This window comes from Pristiophorus japonicus, chromosome 8, assembly GCF_044704955.1.
Source record: "Pristiophorus japonicus isolate sPriJap1 chromosome 8, sPriJap1.hap1, whole genome shotgun sequence".
Classification (NCBI taxonomy): Eukaryota; Metazoa; Chordata; class Chondrichthyes; family Pristiophoridae; genus Pristiophorus; species Pristiophorus japonicus.
This window is the reverse complement of record NC_091984.1, coordinates 7,751,610-7,770,301: the sequence shown is the minus strand read 5'-3', so window position 1 is coordinate 7,770,301 and position 18,692 is coordinate 7,751,610. Positions and strand designations below refer to the sequence as shown.

The following is an 18,692-nucleotide window of genomic DNA, read 5'->3' as shown; positions in this document are numbered from 1 at the left end:
AGGCAGCAAGACGACAGGAGAGAATGGTTAGTGGGGAAATAGCGAGAAAAGATCAAGCGGGAGAAGTTGTGGAAATAGAAGTGAATGTCTCAGGTTCGAAGTGACAGCCAAATTCCGCACGCAACTGGACATATGGAAAAACTGAAGTTACATAAGCGTGGTTATGCAGCAATTATCGGGATGCACATTTCCCGGGAGTGACAGGGAATATGTTGGTGGTCATAGTAAGGAGTCCAGAGTTAAAGTAAAGGAGCCATAAAAAAATTAAGGATAATAATTTTGTTTCTATTTAATTGTAAAGGAACATTGATATTTTTCTGGAGAAGAAAATGGAAATAGTGATATTTAGCTGCTGTTTATTAGTGCACCATCTGGTTCCATTCTGCTTTGACCAAAGCTGAGGTTAGAAATTTTAATTTGAATCAGCTTCAGCTGGATATACAGCAAACTTGGTGCTGCCCCACTTGTAGCCCAGAATTCTACCGTTAGTTGAAGCCCAGCTTCCATGAATGGCATGGTTCAAACTGTAATATTCACACAAGTTCATAGAACGATAGAGCACAGAAGATGACCATTTGGCCCATCGTTCCTGTGCCTGCTCTCTGAAAGAACTATCCAATCACTCCCATCCCCCTGCTCTCTCTCCATAGACTTTCAACTTTTTTCCTTCAAGTATTTATCCAATTGCCTTTTGAAAGTTACTAACAACTCGCTGTGTAAAAAATATCCTCCTCATGTCATCTCTGGTTCTTCTGGCAATTATCATAACAGGGTCCTCTGGTTACCGACCCTCCAATTCACAATTTCTTACATTCCCTTCTTTGAGAAGGAAATATCCTTATTGACTTCTCACAACCAACTTTTGACTGCTCGAGCTATTGCTAAGTTATTTGCTTGTTGCTTTCTCCACTTGGGTTACTTAGTAGCGAGACTCAGAAATGAAGGTTTCCCCTTTGAGGGGGAGGAGCAACCTCCGACCTCTTACTCAAGTTCAATTCACTGTCCCGATTCTGCCCCGCCTGGGGTATCCTCTGTAATGTCTATCTTTCCTGATCTTACCCCACCTGGGGTATCCCCTACGCTGCTTCGGATCTTTTCTTTCGGTGTGCTCAATTATTTTTGTGTGCTGGTTAGCCATAGACATATATTGAGTAGACTATCATTACAAGTTGGAGAATTACCAGAGCGTGTGAAATAATACGAAGGTAAGGATGTGCTGGAATATTAACCCCAATGGGACAGGTTCAGTTAGACCGATAAATCATGGAAGCTGCAGTAGTAGTGACACAGGAGGCACCACCAAAATCACCTCAGGCTGGATTTGTACTGGCTTTTCCCAAGCTCCGTTAACTACAAAACACAATTATTACAGTCACGTTAAATTCAGTCTCACAATCATTTCAAACGACACTCGTTTAACATCTAATCAATAAGTCATGGACTTAAAAGATTCTCCAGATCTCACTTTTACTCATATCCATCTTGTGGATAATTCTTGCTAAACTTATTTCTCCCTAGCTTTTAATTGTCCCAATCCAAAATCCATGTAACTCTCCACTTCAACTTCAATTTGAATCCGTCTAACATGTACCAGTGTGTTTAACTCTATGCTGATTGTTTCATTAATTACATAGTTTCTCGATAGAGTATGTGTCAATGCTTTAAAAGATCTCTCACTCTCCTGAGCCACATTAACCATTTCATGTCCGATGTAATTATTTGTACTGCACTTTTTTTGACAGACAGGCGTCTGTCCAGCCCCACCCCTTATACTGCATTTTTTTGTCAGTCCACCCCCTGTCAAGCTCCGCCCCCTCCTCCCAGCTGAATCATTCCATCCACATAGTGCCCAGACGCAGGACCTGAGGCTCCGATTCTCTCCCCCAATCTCCCCTCCCCCACTCCTCACCCCCTCGGCCGACGTAGGGCCGAGAGCAAGAGAGCGGATGACGGGGGAGTAGGAGGCTGGGGGGGAGAGAGAGTCTGGGGGGTGGGCGCAGCTGGGGTTGGTGGGAAAGAGAGAGGCTGGGGGGAGAGAGAGAGACTGGGTTGGGAGATTGAGAGAGGCTGGAGGGAGAGACAGAGGCTGGGTTGGGGAGAGTGAGAGGCTGGGGGGAGAGAGAGAAAGAGACACGGGTGAGTGGAAGACAGATCACGTTCTTCGAACCCCCTACAAGGGACATCATCGGAGTGGATGATATCCTGAAGTCATGACACTGTCACTATTCACTTCATACCCAATAAACCTGTCAACAATCCGTACACAATGCCTGCCCCATCTAAGTGGGGTGGGGGGGGGAAAGGATGCACTTGGACTGGGGTAAGGCACTTTGGCAGGGGGAGGCATGCACTTGGACTGGAGTAAGGCACTTTGACTGGGGGAGAGATGGACTGGGGTAAGGCACTTCGGCTGGGGGAGGGATGTACTTGGACTGGGGTATGGGACTTTGGCTGGCCCTTGCTGTCTTCTGGGGACCTCTGTCCTCTGTCGCTTCAGGAAGTCAAAGTGGATTGAGTTACAATTTGCAAGGTCAGTGAGACCTTGGGATGGGCGGTTCCAGTTACACATTGCTGTGAAACTTCAGGGTATGGCTTATCCTCCAAGGGGATCAATCATAGACAAAGTGTTGAGCATGGTGGCCATTTCTGCAGTACAAATAAGCGCATCCTTTCATGTCTTGCTGTTGACAAGTAAATGAGCATGTCTGAGACCTGTACTTCAGTGCAAATTCATTAGCACACTCATACAGGTGTGCTCATGCCACATGTGTCATCCGATACAAGCCATTCTCGGGCTTTCAGGTGATCTTATCAAAGGATTCTAGTTATCTGCAGATCTTTGCTTATCTCCCACTGCATGTTCCCGATATCTAGAGTAGTGGCCAGGCTATCAAATTCAGTTTTCTTAAGTTACATCGACAATGACACAAATGTGTCCAAGAGAAAGCTATCGGTTTACTATTCTCAACTGCACTTTCCTGACTTTCACTGGAATGTTCGGAAAATTCAATTATCCAGTTTCTACCTCATACCCTCCTTCACTTCCACTCTCCATTTTACACATCCCATTAATTACCATTCATATCTCATTCCTGATAACTGGAGCAGCTTTACTATCCAAAATTATCAAATTAAAGATAGAAACCATTGATCGAATGTTCTAACTTGGTCCAAGTCATTAACACATTTTTTTTTTTAATTCTTTATAACCCGTTACATTTTATTTTCCTTTTGGCACGTGGGAAGACATTCACTTCCAATTAAAAAACTTAAATTAATAATGTCCAATATCTTTAAAATTTCATTTTGCAGTTTGATGAACCAAATAAAACCCAGCTGACAGCGGAAAGAGTTAATTCCTTTGCAGATTTGTAAGAAGGCAGAGCAAATATTGTCAATCACAAGCAATTGTGTCACATTACGTAACTTAAACAAAAATCTTTCCCAATAGAAACTTTTTTCCCCGAGTCTTTGTGTCTTCAAAATTTTCTTAGAAATTAAAAATCCATTAAAACAGCAGAAATCATTCGTAAAGCTGTCATTGTTAGCTTTAAATAAAACTTTCTCATCAGGAAAGGCAGCACTTTAGATTAAACTCCAATTGTTTTGAAACTTCCAATTCAAATGTCGCCAATTTAATAAACATCATACATTCTACACAAAAGGAAAATGAGGGCAGATCTTCCCTCAGCTTACATCCAACAGGCTTTTTTTTTAAAAAAGGGACACTAAAGAAACATAGAAACATAGAAAATAGGTGCAGGAGTAGGCCATTCGGCCCTTCTAGCCTGCACCGCCATTCAATGAGTTCATGGCTGAACATGCAACTTCAGTACCCCATTCCTGCTTTCTCACCATACCCCTTGATTCCCCTGATAGAAACTTTTTACGTGAACTGTGCTCACATTTTGTGTGCAAGATCCCAGCATGCTGTGTGCTGGGCGGTTCCATTTCAGCTAGGTGAAGCATGCTTGGAGAAGGCCTCAGGCTATTTCACCCAATTATACAGGGTGCTGCACTCGATCAGCACAACAGGCTATAACCATTGCACTACCTACCAAAACGATGTTTTTTAAAGTTCCAATTGATTTAAAATGAGACCATGCATTTTTAATTTAAACTATCTAAGACAATAGCAATTTTCTTTACTGTAACCCAATTTAAAAGACAGTCATCATCATCATAGGCGGTCCCTCGAAGCGAGGATGACTTGCTTCCACGCAAAAAAGGGATGAGTTCACAGGTGTTTCAATGAAGGACCTAATATTCCAGGTCCCGAACTACATGTTGAAGGGTGGAAGATGCCTGTGGGTGGATTTTTTTAATGTGGGGTGGCCATTGCACCCCAGCCACCACACGGGCTTGACCGAGGTCTTGGTCCAGTGGCAAGGATTAACCAAGACGACTGGAGACCAGCTCTGCTGCACGGACCTAGTACGCACACATATCGCAATGTGGGCTGGCCCGTGCTGCCCCTGGGCACCTCGGCTCTTCTGGGCCCCGAACTCACGCCTCTCCTACACTACACTGGGTCTTTCTTTTATATTCTTTTTAGGGGTGGGCCTGGTGTAGGATACGGACAGGACCATTTAACCTATGATATGTCAGGTTCTTTGTCTCAACTCTTGGGTGAAACCCTCCTCTTCACATCTCCCAAAGTTGGAGACAGACATTCCATTCTTGGCCTTCAGATGTTTGCAGCTGCCTGTTATCAGTTATTGATGTTCACGCTGTTCACGTAGCTTTAGCTATTGTACCAGGGAATGAATCCTTTATTCTAACACCAGTCTGAAGGGACATCTTGGTCTCAAGTTACTTCTTCGAATTCACAATTTCTTACATCACTTTGATCAGGTATTGGAACATGGCCGATCGATTTGCGATTGTAATTTGGTCACAACTTGATGCCTTTAGGAGAGGAGAGATAATTGACAGAAAAATTGGAGGAAGAAGTTGAGTGAACGATGAGAGATTGAACATGATTAATATATTGTTAACCTAAAGTGCTACTAATTAACTTCTTCGTTTTATTCTTTGGCCCTTAGGTCACATTTATTGTGCCTTGGGCTCCAAACTGCATAGAGGGCCAATGCTATGACTTTGCTTCAATTGCAAAACATTGTGACATTTTGTTTGTGAGATCCTATGATATGCATACGCAAACGATCAACGAGTGTTTTGCAAGCCCAAATGCTATTTATCACCAGGTTGTATCAGGTATGTACAATAAAATGTTCAGGTTCAGTGTCTACCTGCCCTATATCAATGTTAATCTAAGAACCTCATTGTTGTTTTTTGCCCATTTAGGTCTGTCCGCTTATATCAAACTTGGTATTGAATCCAGAAAGCTCGTGTTGGGACTTGCATGGTCTGGTTATGACTATACTTGCAAGCGCTTTTTTGAGGTAAGGCAAAATGGTCAGCTTGCATTGCACAAGAAACTCTTTTGAGTTTACCTGCAAAAACATAAACAAAATGGGAGTAGAATCAATTCACCTGAAACTCATCCATCTGGTACATTAATTGTCTCATCAGGACATCTAATTGTGTTTTGGAACAGCCCAATGTTTTTGTGTCTGTCAGTTTGTTCTGCACACTATTTCAAAAACTTCTCTTTTTTTAACAAAAAGGTTTTTAATTTCTGTTCCATGTTTATTTTTCACTAATTTCCATTTACATCCACTGGCTTGCTCTCTGGGCTTACCTTATCCATGCTATTTAATATTGTATTCCATTGAAGCTGCCCCGAAGTGCATTGTTCAGGACTTCACCCTCCAGTGGAATTACTTTCTCTCTATCTACCCAATCAACTCCTTTGATCATGTTAAACACATCAATTAGATCAGCCCTTAATCTGCTACTTTCAGTCACTGTGAGTATCTGCCGAACATCTTTGCGTCCTTCTGAGCATGTTGGCGGTATCCCAATGTGCACCCGATCCCCTTCTGCACATGCACGCTGTTTACCGAAGCCGCGAAAGCACAGTACCCAACAGATGTGGTCTGCACTATGGGCCACGCTTTACTTCACTCCTCAAGGAGAAGGTCACTGTATCCGTTGGTGGCCAGGGGCAAGGTGGGGCAGCGGCTGAAAGAGAGCGAGAGAGAGAGAGTGGGGGAATGAGAGAGAAGGAAAAGGTCATTGGATCCGTTGGGGGCGGGGTGGGGGGATGCCAGCGGAAGAGAGGGAGAGGGAGAGAGGCAGAACGTCAGAGAGAGAGAGGGGGAGTGGAGTGATAGGGTGAAAGTGAGTGAGAGAGAGGGGTAAGATAGATGGGGAGAGAGAGCGGGGGGGGGAGAGAGGGAGAGTGAGAGAGAGGGGCGAGAGGGAGAGAGAGAGAGAGTGGTGAAGGGTAGATAGAGGAAAAGAGAAAGGGGCAAAAGGGAGGGAGGGTGAGTGGGAGGGAGAGTGGGAGAGTGGGAGAGGGGAGTGAAGAGAGAGAGGGATGTAGAGAGAGAGGGAAGAGAGACACGGGTGTAGTGAGAGACAGAGGAGAGAGAGAGAGGGGAGAGAGAATGGTAGAGTGGGAGAGAGAGAGAGAGAGAGAGAAGGGGGAAGATTTAAGGATAGGAAAGAGGATTAGAGCGAAGGGAGAGGGTTCTGAGGGGAGAGGAGATCAGGACCTCGATGGGGAGAGGGGGGGTCAGGAACTCGGGGGCGAGAGGAGGTCAGGAATTCGGGGACGGGGAGGTTAAATAGCACGGAGAGCACAGTGAGGATGGGGGAAGAATGTGGCTCAGGCCGAAAGCTGGCGGGGGGGGGGGTGACGGAAGGAATGAGCTTGAGAATGTGATCCAGATGGTAAAGGGGATCACATACATTCAATCCTACCCTCTTTACCTACACCATGTTCTCCCTCTCCTTCCTCTACATCTGATTGGTTTCTCAGAATGCTCGCTACTTGTGTGGCAAGTGATACCATTGGACTGGATGAAATCCAGGACTCATGATACTGTTAAACATAAGAAACAGGAGCAGGAGTAGGCCATTTGGCCCCTCGAGCCTGCTCTACCATTTAATAAGATCATGGCTAATCTGATCTTGGGCTCGGCTCCACTTCCCTGTCCGCTCCCATAATCCTTCGCTCACTTATTATCTAAAAATCTGTCTATCTCCTTATATTCAATGACCTAGCTTCCACAGCTCTCTTTCTTCATAACTCAACACCCTCATCTCAGGAATCAACCTGGTGAACCTTCTCTGAACTGCCTCCAATGCAAGTATATCCCTCCTTAAATAAGGAGACCAAAACTGTACGCAGTACTCTCGTGTGGCCTCACCAAGACCCTGACAGTTGTAGCAGGACTTCCCTGCTTTTATACTCCATCCCCTTTGCAATAAAGGCCAACATTCCATTTGCTTCCTGATTGCTTGGCTGTACCTGCATACTAACTTTTTGTGTTTCATGCACAAGGACTCCAGGTCCCTCTGTGCTACAGCATTTTGTAATTTCGCTCTATTTAAATAATAATTTGCTTTTTTATTTTTCCTGCCAAAGTGGATAACCTCACACATTCCCACATTATCCTCTATCTGATAAATATTTGCCCACTCACTTAGCCTGTCTACATCCCTTTGCAGATTGTTTGTGTCCTCCTCACAACTTGCTTTCCCACCCAACTTTGTATCATCAGCTAATGTGGCTACGTTACACTCGATCCCTTCATCCAAATCATTAATATAGATTGTAAATAGTTGAGGCCCCAGCACCAATCCCTATGGCACCCCACTAGTTACAGTTTGCCAACCGGAAAATGACCCATTTATCCCCACTCTGATTTCTGTTAGTTAGCCAATCCAATATCAATGCTAATATATTACCCCCAACCCCGTGAGTTTTTATCTTGTGCAGTAGCCTTTTATGTGGCACGTTATTGAACGCCATCTGGGAATCCAAATACACCACATCCACTGGTTCCCCCTTATCCACCCTGCTCGTTACATCCTCAAAGAATTCCAGCAAATTTGTCAAAAATGATTTCCCTTTCATAAAACCATGCTGACTCTGCTTGACTGAATTATGCTTTTCCAAATGTCCTGCTATAGCTTCTTTAATAATGGACTCCAGCATTTTCCCAACGACAGATGTTAGGCTAATTGGTCTATTGTTTCCTGTTTTCGGTCGCCTCCTTTTTTAAATTGGGGCGTTACATTTGCGGTTTTCAAATCTGCTGGGACCTCTCCAAATCCAGGGAATTTTGGTCGATTACCACCAATGCATCCACTATGTCTACAGCTACTTCTTTTAAGACCCTCGGATACAGACATTAGGTCCAGGGACTTGTGCACCTTTAACCTCATTATTTTACTGAGTACTTTTTCTTTAGTGATCGTGATTGTTTTAAGTTCCTCCCTCCATATAGCCCCTGTATTATCCATTATTGGGATGTTTTTCTGTCTTCTACCGTGAAGACCGACACAAAATATTTGTTCAAAGTCGCTGCTATTTTCCTGTTACCTATTATTAATTCCCCGGTCTCATCCTCTAAGTGACCAACATTTACTTTAGCTACTCTCTTCCTTTTTATATACCTGTAGAAACTCTTACTTTCTGTTTTTATATTTCTTGCTAGTTTACTCTCATAATCTATCTTCCCTCTTTTTATTACTTTTAAAGTCATCCTTTGCTGTTTACTTCAAAATCCCCAGTCCTCTGGCCTCCCACTAATCTTGGCAACTTTGTACACTGTTGTTTTCAATTTGATACCATCCTTTACTTTCTTAATAAACCACGGATGGTTCTCTCTTCTGGTAAAATCTTTCCTTCTCACCGGAATATATTTTGTTGAGAGTTATGAAATATCTCCTCATTATCCGTCACTGCTTATAAATGTCTTACATTTTAATCTATTTTCCGAGTCCACTTTAGCCAACTCTGCTTTCATACCTTTGTAATCATCTTTATTTAGGATCAGGACACTGGTTTGAGATCTGACTTTCTCACCCTCCAACTGAATTTGAAATTCAACCATACTATGATTTCTCTTTCCTAGAGGATCCTTTACCATGAGATCATTTATTAATCCTGTCTCATTATACAGTACCAGATCTGAGATAGCCTGCTCCCTGGTTGGTTCTGCAAGGTATTGTTCAAGGAAACCATTCTGGATGAACTCTTCCTCAATTTGATTTGTCCAATCAATATGATGATTAAAATTACCCATTGTCATGTATCTTACATTATTATATATAACTGTATCCTAACATGCTATACATGACTGTAATAAGATATGACCTGTAACCACCAGCATACCTTACCACCAGGGGTGCACTTGCAAGAGACAGATATATAAGGACAGGTCTCAGGCAAGTGCAGCATTCCAGAGCTGTGAAATAAAGGTGCAGGTCCAGAGTGACCTTGACTTCACTACATGCCCCGTGTGAATCTGTATTGAGGGGACAGGACTTTACACCCATGATTATTGCCATTCCTTTCTTACAAGCCTCCATTATTTCTTGAGTTATATTCCATCCAACAATGTAGCTATTGTTAGGGGGTCTACAGACTAACCTCACCAGTGACTTCTTCCCCTTATTATTTCTTATCTCCACCCAAACTGATTCTACATCTTGATCTTCTGAGCCAATATAATTTCTCATTACTACACTGATCTCATCCTTTATTAATGGAGCTACCCCACCTCCTATTCCTTTCAGTCTATCCTTCCGAATTGTCAAATACCCCTGAATATACAGTTCCCACCCTTGCAACCTCATCCCTGTAATGCGTATCAAATCATACCCACTTGCATTTATTTGCACCGTTATCTCATCTATCTTCTTACCAATGCCGCATGCATTCAGCTAAAAAGCTTTTCATTTTGTCTTTTTGGCTATGAGGAAAGATTGGAGATGCTGGGTCTGTTTTCTTTGGACAGGGTGCTAAGGGAAGACCTGATTGAGGTGTATAAAATTATGAGGGGCCTGGATAGAGTGGATAGAAAGGACCTGTTTCCCTTGGCAGAGGGTCAAACAACTAAGTGACATAGATTTAAAATAATTGGGGGGAGGTTTTGGGAAGATATGAGTGGAAATTTCTTCACCCAGAGGATAATGGTGGTCTGGAACTCACTGCCTGAAAGGGTGCTAGAGGCAGGAACCCTCACCACATTTAAAAGATACTTGGATGTGCACTTAAAGTGCTGTAACCTACAGGGCTACGAACCAAGAGATGGAAAGTGGGATCAGGCTGGAGAGTTCTTGGTTGGCCGGCGCAGACTCGATGGGCCAAAATGGCCTCCTTCCGTGCTGTATATATCTGTGTTACTATGATTCTATGATTTTACCATTTTGTCCTGCTTTGACCATACTTTCTGATACACTCTGATTTTTATACATTCTGTCCCTTCCTGTCAGACTTTGGTTATCATTTCCCCCACCGCTGACCTGCCCTATTGCCTTCATAGATCAAGGTATTATTTAAATGGAGAAAGATTGCAAAGTGCCGCAGTACAGCGGGACCTGGGGGGTAATTGTACATGAAACACAAAAGGATAGTATGCAGGTACAGCAAGTGACCAGGAAGGCCAACAGTATCTTGGCCTTTATTACGAAGGGGATGGAGTATAAAAACAGGGAAATCTTGCTACAGCTGTATTAGGTATTGGTAATGTCATGTATGTAACCATCATGCAGCGGTAATCTTCATGTAACTGTAATCTTCATGCAACTCCTGTACACTGTACTTATACCCGAGAAATGCACACCCTGACCACAGGGGGTGAACTTGTGGGAGACACTCCTCACCTGGGTTTCCAGGTATAAAAGGGGAGGTCCCACCCAGGGCCAGCACTCCTTGGACCTGGGAATAAAGGTTAAGGTCACGCAGTGATCGTGTCTGCAGTACATGCCTCATGTGAATTTGTAGTAAGGTGCAGGGACACCACATTTGGCGACGAGAAACGGGAATCACTGAACCACGAGGCTGGCCATCGGTAGCACAGAGGAACGTTACTGTGTGGGTGAGGACTGGGATGACTTAATGGAGAGCCTCCAGCAGAGCTTTGTCACGAAGGACTGGCTGGAAGCGACAGCGGCTGACAAGCGGAGGGCGCATCTACTGACCAGCTGCGGACCACAGACGTATGCACTGATGAATGACTTGCTCGCACCCCAAAAGCTAGCGGACATGTCTTTTGAAGAGCTCAGCCAGCTGATCAGTGAGCATCTTAAGCCGGCGACTAGCATACACATGGCCCGGCACCGGTTCTACACACACCGGCGTCGGGAGGGACAAAACATCTCGTACTTCGTTGCGGACCTGCGGCGTTTGGCCAGTCTCTAAGTTCACAAACGCCTGCAGAGGGGAGATGTTAAGGGATTTCTTCATTGAGGGCATTAATCATGCCAGGATTTTCAGGAAGCTCACAGTGACCAAAGACTTAACTTTAGAAGGGGCGGCGTTGATAGCTCAGACCTTCATGGCAGGGGAAGAGGAGACCAAGCTAATTTATGTGCGCAGCCCTGGTTCCAACGTGATGATGGACCAGGGAGTTAACATGGTGAATGCGGCTCTGGACCCCGCAGGCAGGCAAGGGCATTTAGAAACTGCCCAGGCAGCAACAGACTCTTGGGTGGGCCCGCAACGGGGACAATGGAAAGGGAATCGGCAATTCACGCCATCACAAGGAAGAACGCTTCCCGCGATGGGACCATTAACACCCACATTCAGAGTGCTTAGAAACAACCAAATGGGCAATCAGAGAGGAATGCCTGGAACAGTCCTTTTGTTAACAATCTCAGCTCATGCTGGAGGTGCGGGGGTAGACATACTGCGAAAAGATGCAGGTTCCAGCAATATACCTGTAGGATTTGCAACATCAGTGGACACTTGGCCAGGATGTGCAAAAAGACTGTAGCGAGGCTAATCTGTGAGACAGAGGAACCAGACGAGGGGTCTGCAATGCAGGATAAGGCCTGGGGTAAAGCCATGGATGCTGAAGTTTAGCGGGTTCACGTGGCTGACGTCCAAAGCTCATACACTAAAACGCCACCAATGATCATGAAAATTTTATTGAATGGCATCTCGGTGCACATGGAGCTGGATACAGGAGCTAGCCAGTCACTTATGAGCGCCCAACAATTTGAGAGACTATGGCCACACAGAGCGAGCAGGCCCAATCTGGCACGCATTGACATGCAGCTACATAGAAACATAGAAACATAGAAAATAGGTGCAGGAGTAGGCCATTCAGCCCTTCTAGCCTGAACCGCCATTCAATAAGTTCATGGCTGAACATGAAACTTCAGTACCCCCTTCCTGCTTTCTCGCCATACCCCTTGATCCCCCGAGTAGTAAGGACTTCATCTAACTCCCTTTTGAATATATTTAGTGAATTGGCCTCAACTACTTTCTGTGGTAGAGAATTCCACAGGTTCACCACTCTCTGGATGAAGAAGTTTCTCCTCATCTCGGTCCTAAATGGCTTACCCCTTATCCGTAGACTGTGACCCCTGGTTCTGGACTTCCCCAACATTGGGAACATTCTTCCTGCATCTAACCTGTCTAAACCCGTCAGAATTTTAAACGTTTCTATGAGGTCCCCTCTCATTCTTATGAACTCCAGTGAATACAAGCCCAGTTGATCCAGTCTTTCTTGATAGGCCAGTCCCACCATCCCAGGAATCAGTCTGGTAAATCTTCGCTGCACTCCCTCAATAGCAAGAATGTCCTTCCTCAAGTTAGGAGACCAAAACTGTACACAATACTCCAGGTGTGGCCTCACCAAGGCCCTATACAACTGTAGCAACACCTCCCTGCCCCTGTACTCAAATCCCCTCGCTATTAAGGCCAACATGCCATTTGCTTTCTTAACCGCCTGCTGCACCTGCATGCCAACCTTCAATGACTGATGTACCATGACACCCAGATCTCGTTGCACCTCCCCTTTTCCTAATCTGTCACCATTCAGATAATAGTCTGTCTCTCTGTTTTTACCACCAAAGTGGATAACCTCACATTTATCCACATTATACTTCATCTGCCATGCATTTGCCCACTCACCTAACCTATCCAAGTCACTCTGCAGCCTCATAGCATCCTCCTCGCAGCTCACACTGCCACCCAACTTAGTGTCATCCGCAAATTTGGAGATACTACATTTAATCCCCTCATCTAAATCATTAATATACAATGTAAACAGCTGGGGCCCCAGCACAGAACCTTGCGGTACCCCACTAGTCACTGCCTGCCATTCTGAAAAGTACCCATTTACTCCTACTCTTTGCTTCCTGTCTGACAACCAGTTCTCAATCCACATCAGCACACTACCCCCAATCCCATGTGCTTTAACTTTGCACATTAATCTCTTGTGTGGGACCTTGTCGAAAGCCTTCTGAAAGTCCAAATATACCACATCAACTGGTTCTCCTTTGTCCACTTTACTGGAAACATCCTCAAAAAATTCCAGAAGATTTGTCAAGCATGATTTCCCTTTCACAAATCCATGCTGACTTGGACCTATCATGTCACCATTTTCCAAATGCGCTGCTATGCCATCCTTAATAATTGATTCCATCATTTTACCCACTACTGAGGTCAGGCTGACCGGTCTATAATTCCCTGTTTTCTCTCTCCCTCCTTTTTTAAAAAGTGGGGTTACATTGGCTACCCTCCACTCCATAGGAACTGATCCAGAGTCAATGGAATGTTGGAAAATGACTGTCAATGCATCCGCTATTTCCAAGGCCACCTCCTTAATTACTCTGGGATGCAGTCCATGAGGCCCTGGGGATTTATCGGCCTTCAATCCCATCAATTTCCCCAACACAATTTCCCGACTAATAAAGATTTCCCTCAGTTCCTCCTCCTTACTAGACCCTCTGACCCCTTTTATATTCGGAAGGTTGTTTGTGTCCTCCTTCGTGAATACCGAACCAAAGTACTTGTTCAATTGGTCCGCCATTTCTTTGTTCCCCGTTGTGACTTCCCCTGATTCTGACTGCAGGGGACCTACGTTTGTCTTTACTAATCTTTTTCTCTTTATATACCGATAGAAACTTTTGAAATCCGTCTTAATGTTCCCTGCAAGCTTCTTCTCGTACTCCATTTTCCCTGCCATAATCAAACCCTTTGTCCTCCTCTGCTGAGTTCTAAATTTCTCCCAGTCCCCGGGTTCGCTGCTATTTCTGGCCAATTTGTATGCCACTTCCTTGGCTTTAATACTATCCCTGATTTCTCTAGATAGCCACGGTTGAGCCACCTTCCCTTTTTTATTTTTACGCCAGACAGGAATGTACAATTGTTGTAGTTCATCCATGCGGTCTCTAAATGTCTGCCATTGCCCATCCACGGACGTACACCAAAGAGATCATCCCAGTGCTAGGCAGTGCAAACTTGATGGTAACACATAATGGATCACAGAACCGGCTGCCACTCTGCATCATCCCGGGAAATGGCACCGTGCTCTTGGGGAGGAATTGGCTAGCCGAGATGAATTGGAAATGGGGGGATGTGCACGCCATTTCATCTGCGGAGCAAAGTTCATGCTCACAGGTCCTACAAAAATTTGGGTCACTGTTTCAACCCGGTGTCGGAACGTTCAAGAGCACTAAAGTAGTGATACGCATCACTCCGGACGCCAGACCAGTGCACCACAAAGCCAGAGCGGTGCCGTATGTGATGCGTTGAGAAAATTGAAAGTGAATTGGACAGGCTGCTCAGAGAGGGCATAATTTCGGCCATTGAATTCAGCAACTGGGCAAGTCCCTTCATTCCTGTTCTTAAAGCAGATGGCTCGGTTCGGATTTGTGGCGACTACAAAGCCACCATCAACCGAGTGTCGCTGCAAAACCAATACCCGCTCCCGAGAGCAGAGGACCTTTTTGCCATGCTGGCAGGTGGAAAGCTGTTCACAAAGCTGGACCTCACTTCGGCCTACATGACCCAGGAACTGGCTGAAGAATCCAAGCTTCTGACCACCATCACGACGCAGAAGGAATTATTTACCTACAACAGGTGTCCGTTTGGCATTCGTTCGGCAGCAGCTATCTTTCAGAGAAACATGGAAAGCTTGCTCAAATCCATTCCGGGAACAATCGTATTCCAAGACGACATCCTTATAACGGGTCAAGACACCGAGGAACACCTCCACAACCTGGAGGAGGTGCTACGCCGACTGGACCGGGTAGGCTTGCAACTGAAAAAGGCCAAGTGTGTGTTTTTGGCCCCAGAGGTCGAGTTTTTGGGCAGGAGGATTGCCGCAGATGGGATCCGGCCCACTGAATCAAAAACCCAGGCCCGGCAACACGTCAGAGTTGCGATCATTCCTGGGACTTTTGAACTATTTTGGGAACTTGCTGCCGAACTTAAACACACTGTTGGAGCCATTACACATGCTCCTGCGTAAAGGTTGTGAATGGCTTTGGGGGGGACTGTCACAAATGGGCTTTCAATAAGGCGAGGAACTTGCTATATTCGAACAAACTGTTGACTTTGTATGAGCCCTGTAAAAAAACTGGTTTTAAAGTGCGATGCGTCATCCTACGGGGTTGGTTGTGTGTTGCAGCAGGGTAACGATGTCGGCCGACTCCAACTGGTGGCTTATGCCTCCAGGTCGCTCTCCCAGGCAGAGCGTGGATATGGCTTGGTTGAATAGGAAGCACTCGCTTGTGTTTACGGTGTGAAAAAGATGCACCAGTAACTTTTCGGTAGACGGTTCGAGCTAGAAACGGACCACAAGCCGTTAACATCCCTGTTGTCCGTCAGCTCGCATACAGCAATGGGCTCTCACGCTGGCTGCGTATGACTACACCATACGGCACCGGCCAGGCACCGAAAATTGCGCTGATGCGCTCAGCAGGCTCCCACTGGCCACCACTGAGGGGGCGTCGGATCAAAACGCGGAGATGGTCATGGCCATTGAGGCTTTTGACACTGCAGGCTCCCCTATCACAGCCCGCCAGATCAAACTCTGGACCAACAGGGACCCCCTCCTATCCATGATAAAGAAATGTGCTCTGACTGGGGATTGGGTGCCCGCACACGGGGCGTGCCCCGAGGAGGTCAGACCGTTTTACAGACGGATGGATGAGCTCTCTATCCAAGCCGATTGCCTGCTATGGGACAGCTGGGTAGTCATGCCCCAGAAAGGAAAGGAAGCGTTCGCCAGGGAACTCCACAGCGAACATCGTGTTAATGAAGGCCATTGATCGGTCACATGTATGGTGGCCGGGGATTGACTCAGACCTGGAACACTGGGTTCGCAGGTGCACGACGTGTGCCCAGCTGGGCAATGCCCCCAGGGAGGCCCCACTCAGCCCGTGGCCCTGGCCCACCAGGCCATGGTCACGTATTCACGTCGACTATGCGGGCCCGTTCATGGGAAAAATGTTCCTGATCGTTGTCGATGCATACTCGAAGTGGATCGAGTGCATCATATTGAACTCGTGCATGACATCCATCACCGTGGAGAGTCTGCGTACTGTTTTCGCGACCCACGGCTTGCCGGACATCCTGGTCATCGACAATGGCCCGTGTTTCACCAGCCATGAATTCCAGGATTTTATGTAGGGCAATGGGATCAAACATGTCCGGACAGCGCCGTTCAAGCCGGCTTCCAATGGGCAGGCAGAACGTGCGGTCCAAGTCATAAAACAGGGCATGCTACGCATCCAAGGACCCTCTCTTCAGTACCGCCTATCGCGCCTCCTGCTGGCCTACAGGTCCCGCCCGCACTCACGGGAGTCCCGCCAGCAGAACTCCTCATGAAACGCACGCTTAAAACGCGGCTGTCCCTCATTCACCCAGACGTGGCAGACATTGTTGAGGGCAAGCGCCAATCCCAAACCGAGCTCCATGATCGAGGCTCAAGGGGGAGCTGTACAGAAATGGATGACCCGGTATTTGTTCTTAACCATGCTTTGGGACTCAAGTGGCTTGAGGGCACAGTAATCGGCAAAGAAGGGAATAGGGTCATAGTGGTCAGACTAAACAATGGGCAGATATGCCGCAAACACTTGGACCAAGTAAAGAATAGGTTCAGCATAGACACGGAGGAACCTGAGGAAGAGCATGAGATGTCACCCACACCACTGCCAGTGGACGAGCAACAAGGACAGTCCACAGCATGCACACTCCCTGCGGCCAGCCCGGACAGGCCGGAATCACCTCAGGTGACAGAGACGCATGCCAAGGCTCAGCCACCAGAGCTCCAACTGCGGCGCTCCACGAGAGAGAGTCGACCACCCGATAGGCTTAACCTTTGACACAATAAGACGTAAGGGGGAGGTGATGTCATGTATGTAACCATCATGCAACGGTAATCTTCATGTAACTGTAAATTTCATGCAACTCCTGTACACTGTACTTATACCCTAGAAATGCACACCCTGACCACAGGGGGTGAACTTGTGGGAGACACTCCTCACCTGAATTTCCAGGTATAAAAGGGGAGGTCCCACCCAGGGTCAGCACTCCTTGGTCCTGGGAATAAAGGCAAGGTCATGCAGTGACTGTATCTGCAGTACATGTCTCGTGTGAATTTGTAGTAAGGTGCAGAGACACCACAGGTGAGGCCACACCTGGAATACTATGTGCAGTTTTAGTTTCCACATTTACTTGCTTTGGAGGCAGTTCAGAGAAGGTTCACTAGGTTGATTCTGGGGATGAGGGATTTGCTTTATGAGGAAAGGTTGAGTAGGTTGGGCCTCTACTCATTGGAATTTAGAAGAATGAGAGGTGATGTTATCAAAATGTATAAGATTATGAGGGAGCTTGACAAGGTGGATGCAGAGAGGATGTTTCTACTGATGGGGGAGACTAGAACTAGGGGACATGAACTTAGAATAAGGGGCTGCCCTTTTAAAACAGAGATGAGGAAAAATTTATTGTGTGGAATTCGCTGCCTCAGAGAGCTGTGGAAGCTGGGACATTGAATAAATTTAAGACAGAAATAGACAGTTTCTTAAACGATAAGGGGATAAGGGGTTATCGGGAGCGGGCGGGGAAGTAGACCTGAGTCCATGATCAGATCAGCCATGAACGTATTAAATGGCGGAGCAGGCTCAAGGGGTCGTATGGCCTTCTCCTTTTCCTATTTCTTATGTTCTTATGTTCACCTTGCTCTTTGTCTTTTATAAATTTCTGCTCACCTGAGCCCTCCCCTCTCTACAGCCCTAGTTAGTCAATTTGCCAGGACACTAGCCCCAGCATGGTTCAAGTGAAACCTGTCCCAACGAACAGTTCCCTCTTACCCCTGTACTGGTACCAGTGCCCCATGAATTGAAACTCATTTCTTCCACACCAGTCTTTGAGCCATGCTGGGTTACTATTCACTTCATAGCCAATAAACCTGTTAACAATCTGTGACCCACACACAATGCCCCATCTATGGATGGTGGGGGATGGTAAGGAACTAGTTGGGGGGAGAAGTTCAGGAACCAGAAGGGGGAAGAAAATTGGGAAGGTGGAGAAAGTTAGGAATTGGGGGGAAACGGGGTGTAGGGGAAGAAGGTAAAGAGCCCAGAGGGGTAAAGGTGGTCAGGAACTTGGGCATTGGGTGGTCAGATACTTGGGCGGGGGCAGTTCAGATACTTGGGCAGGGTGAGAGAAGGTCAGGATCTCGGGGGTGGGAAGGGGGGAGGGTGAAAGGCAGGAAATTGAGTGGGGAGAGGATGACAGAAACGTGGAGGGGAAGGTCAGGAACTTGGGTGGTGGGGGAGGTAAAGAACTTGTTGATTGGCAAAAAATCAGA

The 18,692-nt window shown here is 46.2% G+C and overlaps 1 protein-coding gene across 1 annotated transcript in view; it reads left to right on the top strand.

The window, feature by feature from the left end:
- LOC139268370 (di-N-acetylchitobiase-like) overlaps positions 1–18,692 on the top strand; it is a 65,880-nt gene that overhangs the window by 15,916 nt on the left and 31,272 nt on the right. Inside the window, exons 5-6 of the mRNA XM_070886440.1 lie at positions 5,046–5,217; positions 5,308–5,405. Of these exons, the coding sequence (XP_070742541.1) occupies positions 5,046–5,217; positions 5,308–5,405 (270 nt within the window). The remainder of the gene's footprint in view (positions 1–5,045; positions 5,218–5,307; positions 5,406–18,692) is intronic.